A 15,848-nucleotide genomic window follows, 5' to 3' on the forward strand; every position below is an offset into this window, starting at 1 on the left:
TAGACCATAGAGATCCTGAATACCCTCTGATACGTGCATTCAGGTTTGCCCCAGCAAGTAACGAGTAGAACACAGAAACTTCATACTCCCACTAAGCCTCAAATAATGAACAAAGACCCTTAGTCTCAACTTGCTTGCTCCCCAAACGAGAAAGCATATCCGCTTGTCAGCTCAATTAGGAAGAAAATCACCAGAAATCCTTACAAGAGCATGAACCAGCCTGAAAATGGTGGAAGCGGTTTCCATCTCTCACAATGAGATACCTGCAGGTGATTTTAGAGATAAATTTCAAGGCAGTGTGGCAGTCAGTGCAAGTCCTCAGGTTCTTCATGATTCTCAAAGTAGAACCTGGTTCAGTACTAAGCAGACCAAATGCTACAGCCAACCTCTCACTGTGAACCTCTAGAGCCTCCTCTTTGTCTTCTTTCTCCAAGTCGTGGATCACCATCTGTGTTTCTGCAACATAACCTATTTCTTTAAGTTTAGTATTTAACTCTTCCAATTTTTTATAAATTTCAACCGACCGATCATGAGACCGATCTCCAACAAGGAACACATGGAGAAGTCCATCCACCTCAATCTGGCTCCAACCAGGCTCCTTCACTAATCCTCTCCCTTCCATCAAACTTCTCACCATTGCAGCCTGCTTCCACTTCCCTACAGAAGCATACATATTAGACATCAATATATAGTTATTCGTGTTTTGAGGTGCCACATCAAACAACCTCTTAGCTACGAGTTCACCAAGTTGAATATTCCGATGGGTTCTACATGCACTCAGCAAAGGAACCCAAACCTGAGTTTGCGCTTGCACAGGCATCACCTGGATGATTTTCAAGGCCAAGTCCAAGTATCCAGCTCGACCCAGAAGGTCCACCAAGGCTGAATAGTGTTCTGTACTAGGCTTGATCCCATATTCCCTCTGCATGATTTGGAAATGCTTCAATCCATCTTCCACTAAACCTGAATGGCTGCAGGCCGATAATACTCCCATGTAAACAACTGCATCTGGTCGATATCCTTCATTTGTTTGCAAATGATGGAAGAGAGCCAGAGCTTCTTCTCCCATCCCATGGATTGCATAACCATTTATCATAGAGCTCCACATGGCTAAATCTCTACCAGAAGCACTATCGAAGATTCCCTTTGCTCTTTCAAAGCTTCCACATTTGCAGTACATATGAATTAATGAAGTTTGAATCCGCAAATCCGAGCATAACCCATTTAATGTAGCGTACTCTTCCAACTCTTCTCCCAAGGCCAAAGACCCAAGATCAGCACAAGCGGAAATCACGGTAGCTAAGGTTATTTCATTTGGTCTGGTGGATGTCCTGGTCATATGTTTAAATAAATTTACGGCTTCACTAGGATTTCCAAGTTGAGCATACCCGCTGATCAAAGACGTCCACAACAATGTGCTTTTGTCCTTTACAAGATGAAAGATCCTCCGAGCAGATACAAGGTCACCACATTTAGGATACATGTTTACAAGTGAGTTCTGGACTGAGTTGTGGTGATGACAACCCGTTTTGAGTATAAGAGCATGGACAGAAGAAGCTAGTGACAATCTCCCAATACGAGCACAGCAAGAGACGAGGTTTAGAAACACAACAGAATCCAGAGTGAGTTGGTCCAGGCGCATTTGGTTGAAAAGAGTGAATGCTTGGTGAACATGGCCAAGGTTGACATAGCCGCCAATAAGGGCAGTCCAGGTGACAGTGGACTTGTCGTCCATGAGATTAAACAAGGAGCGAGCAGCGTGGATTTGATGAAAATGAAGATACATAGTAATGATGGAATTGGAAAGAAGCAAATCAGACGTGAAGCCGAGTTTGATCGTGTAACAGTGTATGGAGAAGCCGGCGCCAAGAGAGGAGGAAGCAGACAAAAGGGCGACAAGTGTGCTAGAGTTGGGTTCCACCCGGAGAAGTTGCATACGTCTGAAGAGAAGAAAAGATTCGTGATTGGAGTAGGCAGAAAGGATGGAGTTCCAGGAAACCAAGCTCGGAAGAGGCATTTCGTCGAACAAGAGGCGGGAAGCGGAGACACCGCCGCATTTGGAGTACATGTCGAGCAGAGCCGTCTGGACGAAGAGGTGTTGGTGGAACCCTGTGAGCAAAGCGTGGGCGTGAATCTTTTGGCCATCACGCAAGGAACGGAGTTTGGCGCAGCACTTGAGGACGGAAGGGAACGTGAAGTTGTCCCCTCGAAGGCCAGAGTTGACGACAGACGAGTAGTAGATTTCAAGAGATTCAGCGAACTGCCCATTCTCTGTACATGCTTTCATCTTCGAGTTCCATATTTCTATTTGCCGCCGCCGCATAACTTTCATTCTCGTCTTTTCATAATATTTGGTTGCCCACGTTCTTCTAACAGATGAATGTGAGAGCTCATCAGACAAGACAAGGATGCCCAAGTATAGATGAGATGAAGACTTCCATTCAGGTAATGGTCTATTTTTTATTTATGAATAATATTGCATTGGATCAACTTATAGGAGTTATAGGAATGCAGATGGAGTTGCTTGGGAGTTGGGAGCACCAGAAATGGCAATGGAGGAGCTGAATGAAGATGGATGTTATCAATGTTTTGTTGGCTATGGAGGACAAGAAAGAATGTTTTGTTAAGATTTACAAAACAATTGCAATTTTGAAGGTGCAAATTGGTGCTAAAATCAATGTAATTTTTTTTTCATTCTGTTACTCTGTACGTTACTCTGTTAGTACGTCCAAAATTATCCATGCATAGATATTAAATACAAGTATGCCACCAAGGGCAACGGAAACTTATTTTATTTTGCTTTAACTCAAATGTAAGTACCAACCAACTACTGTTACGCTCTCTATTATTATTTTTTGAAAGCTTCCCTATATGTTGTCTCTGCTCGCCATGGACTCCTACTTCGGTGTGAGTACATACATTGCACAAGCATGAGAATCCACCACAGCTGAGATGGTTCCCTCTACTGAAGCTTGTGTTGAATGCTGAAATTTCGAGTAAATCACCCAAAAAGGAAATTAGAAATCATGTCGAACTGAATAGTATAAAACAAAGGGGTTACTGGCAAGAGCATGTGGTATAAAAAGAAATCACCTCCCATAAGTTCCGGGCCTGAACAACTTGTGATGATTTTAGGCCAATATCGGACCAGCTAGCATTGATAAGTGCCTGTGACGATCCCCTGTTCCACAGCACCACAGTCACCCTTGAACCACTAAGAGGACCAGCCCAAACCTGCAGTTTGAAAATAACATAAATAATTATTGATAATCGAAATTTTCAGTATAGGAATGTCACTAGAAATAACTCAAAAGATCTTCCTAGTAATACTTTCCATCACTCCAAACATATTTTTTCCGCTAAAATACACGGTTGCACGAAGTACATTATAAAAGTCGAATTACTGCTGTACGGAAAGAGAACAAACAGAAAAAAAGAAATTGTGTGAACAGAAGCTATGAGAAGATAACCTCCAAATCCCCATCCTTCTTAACCTTTTTGCCTTGAACTCCAAGTTTATCTGTTCACATGAAACGTACTTAAGCTAAGATAAACCTCAATATAGATTATAAAGATGATTTAATATCACAAAGTTAAAGGTAAATACTTGCCTTGATTAACAGCAATGACCTCCTTGTTGCTGAGCAATTCAATTGTTACTTTGTCCATGGAACGAAGATCGCAACCAATCAACAATGGCGCCTACACATGGGAAAAATACATGCTAGTCACGTGATTAGCTCGGAGAATGTAATATAATGCTAAAATGCAAATGTATACCTTAGCTAGTGCCCAGATACTGAAATGTGATCTATACTCCTCTGTTGTCATGCCACCATTCCCCACTTCCAGCATGTCAGGATCTGAAAAGATAACTCCAACAATGTCACCATTCACCTCTTTTTCGTATCATATAACATATTCTCATATAACACATACAACATATAATAAAAAATATATATATACTAAACCCAACGGACATATAAATAAAATTATATCAGTAATGTCAAAAAACAAGTAAGGTGGCGTCTTTTTCTGTTGACCCTGCTTGCTCCACTTAAATATTTTGGCTCTTATCGTCCTTAGCTAGGTAGTCGTACTCTTGCCTTTTCCTTTACTTGTCCGAGCCAAGGGATTATTCAATCACTACCTCAATGAAATCATGAGGGAGCCTTTCCGCCTACTAACAAAGAAGGGACCGTCCCCTAGTATGAACTAATAACCACTTCAATGCTTCGTATTATCTTGATCCAAGGAACCAGTCACTATTTGATGTATCGATCATATTATTGTAGCAACTAAAACCTTTTTGTGTTTCAGACTTGGTACAACCCAAAGTCATCATGTTTGGTTTGCACAACCAGAAAGTTATTCCGAAGGTCTTCGCCACTCTCTCTAATATACATCATTACAGACAATGCATACACATCTGCTTTTAGACGGGACGAGATTCAATCTCAACCCTTCTTTTATCTTTTAAACAGAAAACAGAACTCCTTCAAAAGAATTGATTCTATGACTATTTTGCGCCCAAGGAAATCATACGCACACAGATTAATTAAGAACTAAATTTTCATCTATTATGCGAATATCTATGATGGTAATTTTCCCTGTGGTAGGAGGTGAACTGAGGTACGTGATGAAACTAGGAGTTCAATTGTGATGAATAGAATGACTATTCCAGATAACAAGACACATTAAATTTTCATATGTTAACACCAGCTTCGTAAAGCTGATATCTTACCATTCCATCCACCAGGACCAGCATAAGATGCCCATTTGTCATTTTGATCTGCAAGAGATGTCATACTAACCAAAGTACTAAAATCAGTTTGTTTGAAGTTGTAGATTGTAATGTAAGTGCACCAGACTAGGTGTTTTTTTCTACATTTTGAGATTCTTGATTGTCATACCTCCCCCAGTTATCATCAATATCTCCTGTTGTCCTCCAACTGTTTCCTAAACTTGGAGCCCAAGTTGCTGGGTCTTCTTGCCCCCTATGTTCATTGGAAAACAAGATATGCTTAGACGCTTATTTAATACATAATCTGTAAGTGTTACATCAGTCACAGGGGGAAAATGTTTTTCCCCCTCAAGTATGAAAAGAATTGAGTTACCATTCGCATAGAGAGAAAAAGATGGATCTTCCAGAGTTAAGTAAAGCCTGGCTCATTTTAGGGTACCTATTACAACCATAGAAGCACAGATCAAAGATTATTAGGTTATTGCATCCAAAGTTTTTCACCGTCTTTACAATCAACCAGCCACCTTGCCCTCTCGCAAGGGTACCAGTTACTCTATAAACAAACGTGCACTTTAATACCAGAATGAAGTAATGAATACTACTTCACTACCTTTCCTTGGGGCTAGTACCAGTATTGTGACAGTTATCATATTTCAAGTAGTCCACTTCCTGTTTTAGGAAATTCCAAAAGAAAAAAATAAACTATCAGTATAATAAAAAGTTTGTAGATATGCTATATTGTCAGGGCAGAAAGGCCCTAGTTCTAAGTGATGGCATGAAGTAATGTAATTTTTCCTCCTTCATAAAACATGATCAGACCCGCTCAAACCAAGATATCTAGTACGTATAACTCACAAAACTTTTGCTTCACGGATTTTATATTTTACCAAGCAGGGCCTGAGGTGTCTATCTGAATATTAGAAAGAAGAAACAGGTATCGCATTCAAAGGGCCATTACACATACAGGTTGTACTGGACTATTGGTTGCTTAATTTATTACAAGAGAAGCAACGATACCCATGAGGCGAAGGTTCTTGCATCTTGCACTTCATGGCCCAGTGACCCAGGCATTGTCTTACTGCAGGTTTGGGTCCTGAAAAAATGAAGTATTGCGTTCAGTAGTGATTTCAAGAAATCGATTACCTGAGGACCCTACATAGGTGACGAAGTAACAGTCCTTCCTGTGTTCTGTTTATTAGAGGAAATCCTAGTCTTTCAATGATTTGGACCGTGAAATTAGAATAGGGATACACTTGTAAGAAACTGATGAAGATTAATAGACTTAGGACAACCCCTTATCTTGAAATTTCAAGGAAAGATATTGAAAATTAGTACCCAGCATCTGAGTAGATTCCTAGCTTGAGCCCCTTGCTATGGACATAATCTGCTAGCGCCTTAATGCCTGAGGGGAAGGTTGAAGCTTTAGGAACTAAATTTCCCTGAAGCCAAACATAAATTCAGAACTTCATCTGTTAGGCTACACATGTGCAATGTGCAATAAACTTAGTTAGACAAACTGACAAAGTACCTGGGAGTCCCTATTAAGTTCACCCCAGCAATCATCTGATCAAATTAAATGAAAAAAAAAAAATTATTATGAAAACTGTCATAGCGAGAAGCCCAGAACACGCGGGACTAATAGCATACCCAAATTAATGTATTCATATCCCACAGCAGCAAGTCCAGTTGACACCATTGCGTCCGCTGTAGAGAAGTTTGGATAAAATCACTTTGTTACTTGGCCAGATAAGAAGAAAAATAAAACTAACAGTTTGAGTGCTATTAACAATAAACTGTAGTTTCGTCAAATTTGAACCATAGGTCTGGCGGGAACTTAAATCCACGTAAGAGTAGATAAGATTTACCTGTTTCCCTAATCAATTTTTCCTCTATATCACAATGGAAGTGGTTCCAACTGTTCCATCTGGTCACAAAATAATAGAGATCATAATCAGTAAATCAGACAATTATCAAAGTACAATCAATTGGTACAAAGCTATGGGAAAATAAAGTAAGTTCGAAAGCAAATACATAACATTTGATTATTTTTTCGGTTTTAATAATTTGATTGCACGAGGAAAGCGTCCCAACAGAGTTTCATATACTAGTGAAATGTCTCGTGATTAATCTACAACCTACAACTTCATGTGAGATTGTGCAATCACTACAACCTACATACTATTGAAATGTCTCGTGATAAATCTTGTACCAAGTAAAAGAGCATTTGCGTAAGTTTTTTGAACTAGAAACACTTATATATCTTTGTATAAGAAATTAAAACTAATATATTATATTGACATATATTACAATATCATAAGTGGAAGGAAATGTATAAGTTACCTACAGCCTACAGGCTGAAATCAGAACGGATGTAAGATGTGTCATGGTTGAAATATATACGTTACACTGCACATTCCTTTCGAAACATATATATAATTTTGAAATTTAAGAGGATAGCTGCTTAGTTGGTGGCACTAGAGATAAAAGAAAGAGTCACTGGAGTCACTGGACTAATAATATAAAGTTACCCCATTTGAGGTGTGCGACCCAGGCCATTGTTCAAGAGATTCCTTCTTATTATGACCACCTTCGGTCCAATGTTACTCAGTCGAGCTGCAGTAGCAACGTTACAGACGAAGAGAAACAAGACAGCCGAAGCCAAAAAGAAATATGCAACACTGCGAGACATGGCCGGGGTACTTGGATTGCTGGGGAATTGAAGGATAAGGGGAAATTTGGTGAGCTAGCTAGCTGCCTATATATAATTTATATGCATGAAGCAGCTAGAGAAATGAAGATGATGAGCAAGCAAGATAGTTGTTTCAAGTCCCTAACCATATATATATGGATTTATGTGTATGTGTGCGTGTGTGTATCAGTGCACTCCATGAAGATAATCGACTGAAGAGGGCCAGGGACTGAAGCTGAGCTGGAAGATATATCAAAGAACTGATAAATGTGTACATATATGAATAAGTGGTATCGATGATGCACAAATGAAGACTAGAATTAACATTGTGTGGTCGTTGTTGGGGTCCAAGCAGAGCAGAGTGCTTTGTGATAATCAGAGTTGCTGACTTTTCTTTTGGAATGACTGAGAATAGCATGGATACATTTCGTTCATGAGGTTCGCATGTATTGGAAGGAAGCCGTTGGAAGTTTATGCACAAGGAAGGCGACATTAAGTAAGTGGAGGCCGGAGAGGACTTTACTTTTGTTTTGGTTATTGTTGGTAATTAAACCTAAACGTACACATTATATATCACGTAAGACAGTGATCATCCAAGACTAAATACGAGAGAAACGGCTCTTAGTAGATAAAAACATATGCATGTAAAGATAAAGCAGCTGTCGGTTGTGAGAGTTTCCATCACAGAGCATCTGTCGGTGATCCTATTCATGTATTATTTGTCTTTATGCATTCGGACTGATACATGATGATGATGATTATTACACTAGACTTTCTTTACTGAATATAAATCCAAACGTTTGTTACTCCGAAGAGTTTCGTTTGTTGAAGCTTCACGAGTCACGACACATTTTGTTTCGGTATAGCAACTGAAGCAATGCAAGTTCACAAATCTAGTCCTTCACCTGATGGCCCTCAATTTCAGATTTCCGTTCACTATTCATAAATGATTTTGTCTAGCTATTAGAGATGCCAAAGACCAAAAAGGTAGGAAAATGTACCAGCGTTTGTTCTCTATTCACCAAAAAAAGGAACATAATGATATCATGTGAAATTCTACTTCAGAAAAGGTGTCTCGCATGCAAGTCTCTGAAGTATGAGTCCTGAGTTCAATTGTAATTTTTTTATATCCCTCAATTATGTTAAGAAAAAACTGAAGTTGTGCACTTGAATCGGACAATCAGGTGCGGCGGAAGAGCATAGAACTTCATCCCTATAACAATTTAAAGTAAACCATGCCCCTGTTTCTGCAGCTAAAAGAGCTTGTCTACAATAATTTTCTTCCTTCTTCCACCATAAATTTACATGCGTGTTATGTCTGACAGAAGATAGGTGACAAGGACTGGGCACAACCACACGCCCACACCGGTGGGGCTCAAGCAAAGACTCTTTAGTGCCATTATATGGATGGGAAACCAACACAATACAACAATACAAATACTAATGGGCTGGAGAAGTCGTGCAAATGAAGATGGCGAATCTAATCCAAAAGGGCCTCTCGCTGACAGTTTCCCAGTAAAAATAATATAGTCAAAATACGAAAAAAATAGAGAAACAAAGAGAAAATAGTAGAAGTAGCAACTAGCAACTGAGTGGAAGAAAGTTGTGGCGAGTTATCATGTTCACTAATCACTAGTACCAACTGGACCGAGAGGACCATCTGTAGCGTAATTCGTCCACAAACCACTCTTTTCCAAAATCCACAAGGTCGAACTTGAGTATTGTCTATACCATGCCAAAAATCTCAACACTCACGTAGACACGTAGTGCGAGAAATGAATGGTAAGCTTATGCAAAGCAAGTCAAGGACGATGGCCACATTCTAACATGTCTTGGATGCAGGTATTTGCCAAGTTATATAGCAAGCATTATAAAGCAAAGTCATGTGAACATTTTTTCTATTATCTTTAATTATTATTAAGACTTGATCTTTTACATTTGAATCATCAAAGATTATAGTGGAAGGCGTTTTAATGATTTAATCCAGAAAATCATTAAGGCCATCGCAACTGCATTAGTATTTTTAGTAGATATGAAAAAAAAACATACTTGAACGGGTAACTTGCAATCAAAAGAACATTACTAATTGGACCATTACACATTCTCTCAGGAAAAAATTAGAGTAGAGGATGATTCTCATTCTCCTCATGTCCTACCCAATCAAGAGATCCTTTGTAACACAATTAATATATTTCAGCCTACAACTCTTACAGAGACACCGGAAATTTATACCACAAATTAGGACACTGGTATCAGCACATACATTTTGCACGCATGAGAGTTCAAGGTAGCTGTCAGATTCCCCAGAAATCGTGCCTTCAGGGTCTCATGCTGCATTAACATTAACATAAACAACAAATGATATATATAATTGGTCATGAACAATAAACAGATAGATGTGCATTCATTTGGGATACTGTGTTGTCTTTGTTGGATGTATTGATGACGTTTTAACATGATAGAGATTTGAGATGTACCTGCCAAAGATCTCTAGCCTCAACCACGGAGTTTGCTGGAATGCCAATGTCATCCCAGTAGCAGTAATGGCAGAACGCCGAGCACCTCGGTTAAAGAGGAGGAGGGCAGTCCTATAGCGAGAGAGTGGTCCAGCCCAAACCTGCAAAGTGAAACTCAATCCAAAGCTAAATCAGTATATACAGCAGAAAAGAACTAAGCAATGGGTCATATACAGCAATAGTCGGCTGTTCCTTCTGTACCTCGAGATCCCCTTCCATTCTAACCTTCTTTGCTTGAACACCAAGTGAATCTGTTCACATTAAACTCAAACATAAGAATACCACCCTCAGATAATGTGACAAGATAAATCAAAACCCAATAATGGTGGCCGGAGAAAAAAAATCGGTCACCACAAATCCACGATGTACTCAACCTTGGTTAATAGCTATGACCTCCTTATTTCCAATGATCTCTAAGGTCTCTTTCGTCATGTTCCGAACATCACATCCGATGAGAAGAGGTGCCTTGGATGTCAATAATAATACATCAAATATACTACTGGAAAATTTTAAGTAGAGACTTATATATGATAGGACTGCTTTAGTACCTTTGAAATAGCCCATATGCTAAAGTGTGATTCATATTCATCTTTCGTCATACCCCCATTTCCAACTTCAAGCATATCTGGATCTGTTCACATTCACATGAACCACATAAGATTTTTGGGTTATTGGCTGCTAAAATTATTGAATTCGTTCCTAGATTACTAATATCTTTGCTTTTCCCGCACGTAAATAGAAGACATTAAATACTTAATATTTACCATTCCACCCGCCAGGCCTTGCAAACTCAGCAAATACTTCATTATAGTCAGCTCTAGAAACCATACTGTTGGATCAAATACAAGTATAATCAAAATAAGATATGTACGCATATCAGACCTTATTTACCAAATTAAAGACAAAAAAAACTTGGTTTATAACCTTTCCCATGTATCAGAAATATCACCAGTTGTTCTCCAGCTATTTCCTACCTTAGCACCCCAAAGAGCTGGGTGCATGTCCCCCCTAACAGAAAAATGAACAAGTCACGACCAAAGACAACTTTGCAGACAAAGGATAGGTGCAATTGAGGTTAACTACAATTACCATTCGCATAGAGAGAAGAATATTGAGCCACCTGCCTTCATTAAAGCACGGGTCATCACAGGATATCTAGACAAAATAGTAGACGCATGTCAATTGTTAGAAACTTTAAATTGATTAGTGAAAAATTGGGATGACTAATACGCTTGTAAATGCATTTTGACATTGTTTAGAGTACCTAACAATTGGTTTTGAACCATCATTGAAGCAATTATCGTACTTCAAGTAGTCGATACCCTGCATGCAATCACAGTAGATCAGGCAATTATAGTATCGAAGAGTAACTGCATACAAGTGTTCCACATTTCATACGTTAACAAAAATTGAATAAGGATTTCCCAAATTCTTAAATTAAGACAGTACAAAACAAGCCAAGCAAAAGCATAAATTTATACCCATGAAGCAAAGGTTTTAGAGTCCTGTTCTTCATGACCAGTTTAACCCGGCATAGTTCTACTACATGTGAAATACCTGTCAAGAATAAAACCATGCATTTAGAGAAATCCTTACTCCAGGTGGAGAAATTGCAGTATCACTTTCATAGTGTGTGCTTACCCTGCATCTGAGTATATTCCTAGCTTTAGTCCCTTGCTATGAACATAGTCTGCAAGGGTTTTAATTCCCGATGGAAACGTGGAGTTCTTAGCCACTAGATTACCCTGAAATATAGAACATTTGAATCGCTTGCTCATGAACCATGAAATAACTACCTATTAAACTCAGCTACTCAGGCATACAACTTGTGCATTTCTTTTTTATTTTTTCTCTAGACATACAACCACCAAACCATATAAATTGTTGCCCAACAAGAATTCTCAAATTTTGTCATATTACATATGTACTTTCCCAGCGATGACTTGAGAAGAGAGACAAATAGGAAAAATCAACAAACCTTAGCATCACGAGCTAACTCAGCCCAGCAATCATCTAACAAAAACAATAAATCAATGTCATATGCATTTCAACAACTCGGATTTATATTGAAATAGGTAGAAGTATAAAAGGCGGAAAGGAGTAAACAGGTACCTATGTTAACATAATGATAACCGAGCTTTGCAAGACCAGTTGACACCAAAGCATCAGCTGTTAAAATAAAAATGAAGAATCACTAAAATGAAGAAATATGCATGTTCATGTTGTTAATGAAAAATCAAATGCTAAAAACATATCAAATTAAGACGAAATCGGGCAAAAAACCATCCCCTTTTGTCGTTTATTTGCAAATGACAGACTGACAGACATAAAAGTGTTCACAAATGACACCCTTGAACTAATTTGTTGCTTGACATGTCACACTTAAATGGAAGATGAAGAGTTGTTGTAATTAATGAGGTACTACGTAGTACGTACCAGTTTGTCTGATAATTTTCTCGTCAATCTTGCAATTGAAGTGATTCCAACTGTTCCATCTGAGCATAAGAAAAGTTTCATTAGTTGCGATCAAATATTAATACGAGAAAAAAAAAAAAAAGTATGTAGAGGTTGTGATGGTGAGAAGCTGTGGCACTATAATCAAGTACTTATTGGTTTTGATATTCTGGATCGCTGGAAATGCCAGTGACACTATAAACTAATTTTGTGGACGGTGTAGAAAAGACAGAACAAAAAAGTATTTATTTCACCAAGGAATCTTATCGGAATCTATTGCATGATGTTATCTTGTTAACTTTTTCATGTCATAATAAAATGAATAGATAAAACAAGATAAAAAATCGATTCACAATGATATTAAGTAGTGACTCACCCCATGGGAGGAGTGATGGCAAGTCCATTAGATAGCATACTCCTTCGCTCCACCTTAAACAATGCAGCGTAAGAAGAAACCGAGAAACACAGGAGCACTAACATAGTAAGCAAAGCACGACAAAGCTCCATCTCTTCCTCTTCCTCTTCACGCTTACCAAGTACCAACTACAAATAAAGCTCACCCCTGATAGCCAAGTTGAGCTTTAGACTGAGAGACTGGCTTTTATAGACGGAAGAACTCATAGTGTCCTGTTTTTTCGGTAAAGAAGCTCGTAAAATAAAAAAGTGAAAAGGTAAAAATAAAAGAGGGCTTCGAAATGTACCTTGGTGCGCACGATTCCTGGCCACACAGTTGAAGGGTAGAACCGGTTTCCACTTCCCACGGACTACTTGAGTTCTCAAAACCAGACACACGGACCTACTGTTTTAGACTTTTAGTCTCCACAAGTGGAGAAACCAACAAACAATGATTGTTGTTTGAGGGGGATAGTCTGTTAGCAATTCAAAATGTTGTATCTCTTTCGGAGCATAACTCTCACAGTTGGAAAACCTATTAAGTTATTAATAGAGGATCTTTGCAGACCTCTTAAGTTTTGTAAATATTGTTGAATCAACAGGAGATATAATGGCGAGGCGCATGAACTGGCACAATGGGCTTACCATGGTGACGTAAGCCTGGTACCGCAATACCTACTGGACAGGCCCGCAATACCATATATCATGATTTGTTTTGGTCTTTCTTTCTCTATTGTCTTTTTTTGCTCGGTACATGTGAGCTCATGACATGTTTCTATACTTTTAATTCCAAAGTTTGCCTCAGCCTTGGAGTGTGTTGGGAATCAGTCTCCAACTACTTGTTACCTTTTATGTTTCTAATTGATTTGGCAGGTTGCAGGTTTTCTAATATGCTTTTGAATTTTTTATCTTCATGCTGTGGATAAAATATGGATTACTGATTTACAAGCAAAGTTATATATTCGAGGGAATCCTATTTGGGGAACCAATCATGATATATGGTATTAATTAGCCATGGAAGTCAGAAATTAAGACCATGCTGAAGTTGATTATGGCTTCTCAAATTAAGTTTGAAGAAAGTGAAACACTGGTAGTGGTATGTACTGAGAAGTCATGAGACAATAAATAAATAGATGGTTGGATAATCTCTGGGTTCTCTCCATTTTTATCTCGAGTGGACAGAAAAGTTGCACTAAAATCCCAAAACTAGTATAAAATCCCTTGAGTGACTTAAGATGTACATGTACATGATCTTAGAATCCAAAACCTCCCTTTCTCTACCAGTATTCAGTAACTTATTCGGGAAGTAGACCATATCATCTTTGAAAGTATGAAAGTACGATACTTGGCAGTGTACAAAATGTTGGGTTTGTTGGAACCGTCGAGCTTTGCTCCGGTTGTCCGTATACCACACTCACCCTGGTACTGATGAAGAGGGCGCCGGCGTTCGTCCATCATGCCTTCGGCTTCGGCAGGCGGCAATGGGATGATGCCTAAAGAGTTTCGCCTTCGCCACCTAAAACCTATGTTTTCGCCTCCAAACTTTATTGAAGAGGGCGCCAAGGCCACCTTAAGCGCCGCGACTTTCGCCTTTAATGAAGGGGGGCCAAGGCCACCTATGGCTTCAGCTCAAGCTCCAGAATTGCGGCCCAAGCCCATTTTTTTCACCCCTTTGTCTATGTACACCTATATAAAGGTAATAGATTAGGGTTTTGAAGGATAACTTTGAGAGATTCATTTCTAGGGTATTGTGGGAGCTCTGTTGAGCTAGGGTTTGAGTGAGGCCTCTTCTTATTGATTCTTGATCTCTTGTAAACTCTCCAATCTTTGTTATAAAGGAAACTCGGCTCTTGTGTGTGGATGTATGTAACATTTACCGAACCACCTAAATCTTTGTGTCTCTTTGCATTGTTACTTCTATTATTATTGTCTTTATGGATTGTGATGATATTGTAGTGGTTTTGCTTTGTTGAGGTTGTTGTGATAACTACCAAAGTCTTGGGTGGGTGATTTCCTTGGTGTGATCTCCAAGTTGAAATCATTTGGGATAGAAAGTAGCTAGATTGAGGTGTGACCTTCTAGTGAAATCTCCCAACAAGTGGTATCAGAGCACGGTTTTGAATCAGTGGAACAAGGTGTGTGAGGAAAGCTTCCACCTTTAGCATTTGAGGCTAGGTGTTTGAAGAAATTCTTCTGAGAGAGTCTCCACCGTTGTTTTGGTTCAGTGGGAGTCATGACGACCGACAAAGGAAGCTACAAAATAGAGAAGTTTGATGGTACAAACTTCGGCTATTGGAGGATGCAAATTGAGGACATACTCTATCAAAAGGATTTGTATGAACCTTTGATGGGAGAGAAGCCAGCGAGTTGCGAGCAAAGTGAATGGGATTTGCTAGATAGGAAAGCATTGGCCACAATCCGATTGAGTCTCTCGAAGTCAGTGGCCTTCAATATTAAAAATGAGAAGACGGCGGCGTCTCTCATGAAGGCACTAACGTGCATGTATGAGCAACCTTCGGCCGCGAACAAAGTCTATTTGATTACCAAGCTCTTCTCGATGAGAATGTCGGAGAATGATTCCTTCAAGGACCACTTAAATGAATTCAACCAAACGAAAGACCAATTGGAGTCGGTTGAGATTACATTTAGTGATGAAGTGAGAGCGTTGGCGATAATAGGACAAATGCCTCCAAGTTGGAAGGCTACGGTTGCGGCTATCAGTGGCTCGGCGGGAATGAATAAGTTGAAATTTGACGATGTGGTTAGTATGATACTAGCGGAGGAAATTCGAAGGAGTTCGGATGGGACCTCGACATCGGGTTCGGCTTTGAGTACCGAGCGAAGCGGATGCACATATGCCGCAAGGGTCGTGGTAGACCGAAAAAGAAGGGGAGAATGAACTCTCATGCCCCTAGTGATGAGCCTAGAGATGATAGTATCATTATATGTTACAATTGTGGTTTGCCCGCCACTATAGTAACCGATGCCAAACACTGAAGGAATGACAACTACAAGAAGAATCAAGAAGCTAATGTAGTTGAAGTGGAAGATG

The 15,848-nt window shown here is 39.3% G+C and overlaps 1 protein-coding gene and 2 pseudogenes across 2 annotated transcripts; all 3 read right to left on the reverse strand.

Moving 5' to 3' along the window:
- Positions 1–187: 187 nt before the first annotated feature.
- On the reverse strand, positions 188–2,484 carry LOC147473378 (pentatricopeptide repeat-containing protein At4g33990 pseudogene; annotated as a pseudogene).
- A 178-nt stretch (positions 2,485–2,662) lies between these two features.
- Positions 2,663–7,687, reverse strand: LOC147473379 (alpha-galactosidase-like). Its single transcript, XM_086587543.1, has 15 exons — positions 7,273–7,687; positions 6,610–6,668; positions 6,392–6,448; positions 6,273–6,307; positions 6,080–6,183; positions 5,762–5,837; positions 5,355–5,413; positions 5,118–5,183; positions 4,914–4,997; positions 4,745–4,809; positions 3,781–3,863; positions 3,612–3,702; positions 3,471–3,520; positions 3,094–3,234; positions 2,663–2,984 (listed from the first exon to the last, which is right to left on the reverse strand). Exons 1-15 carry the CDS (start codon positions 7,431–7,433, stop codon positions 2,898–2,900), a joined length of 1,218 nt encoding a protein of 405 aa, XP_086443669.1. The 5' UTR covers positions 7,434–7,687; the 3' UTR covers positions 2,663–2,897.
- A 1,808-nt stretch (positions 7,688–9,495) lies between these two features.
- Positions 9,496–12,999, reverse strand: LOC147473380 (alpha-galactosidase 1-like; annotated as a pseudogene). Its single transcript, XR_015210473.1, has 15 exons — positions 12,780–12,999; positions 12,386–12,444; positions 12,062–12,118; positions 11,928–11,962; positions 11,591–11,694; positions 11,431–11,506; positions 11,214–11,272; positions 11,039–11,104; positions 10,874–10,957; positions 10,714–10,778; positions 10,498–10,580; positions 10,324–10,414; positions 10,151–10,200; positions 9,911–10,050; positions 9,496–9,764 (listed from the first exon to the last, which is right to left on the reverse strand). The product of XR_015210473.1 is annotated as an alpha-galactosidase 1-like (transcript).
- Between the last annotated feature and the right edge of the window lie 2,849 nt (positions 13,000–15,848).

The sequence above is a fragment of the Coptis chinensis genome, unplaced genomic scaffold (assembly GCF_015680905.1).
Source record: "Coptis chinensis isolate HL-2020 unplaced genomic scaffold, ASM1568090v1 utg2625_pilon_pilon, whole genome shotgun sequence".
Lineage (NCBI taxonomy): Eukaryota > Viridiplantae > Streptophyta > Magnoliopsida > Ranunculales > Ranunculaceae > Coptis > Coptis chinensis.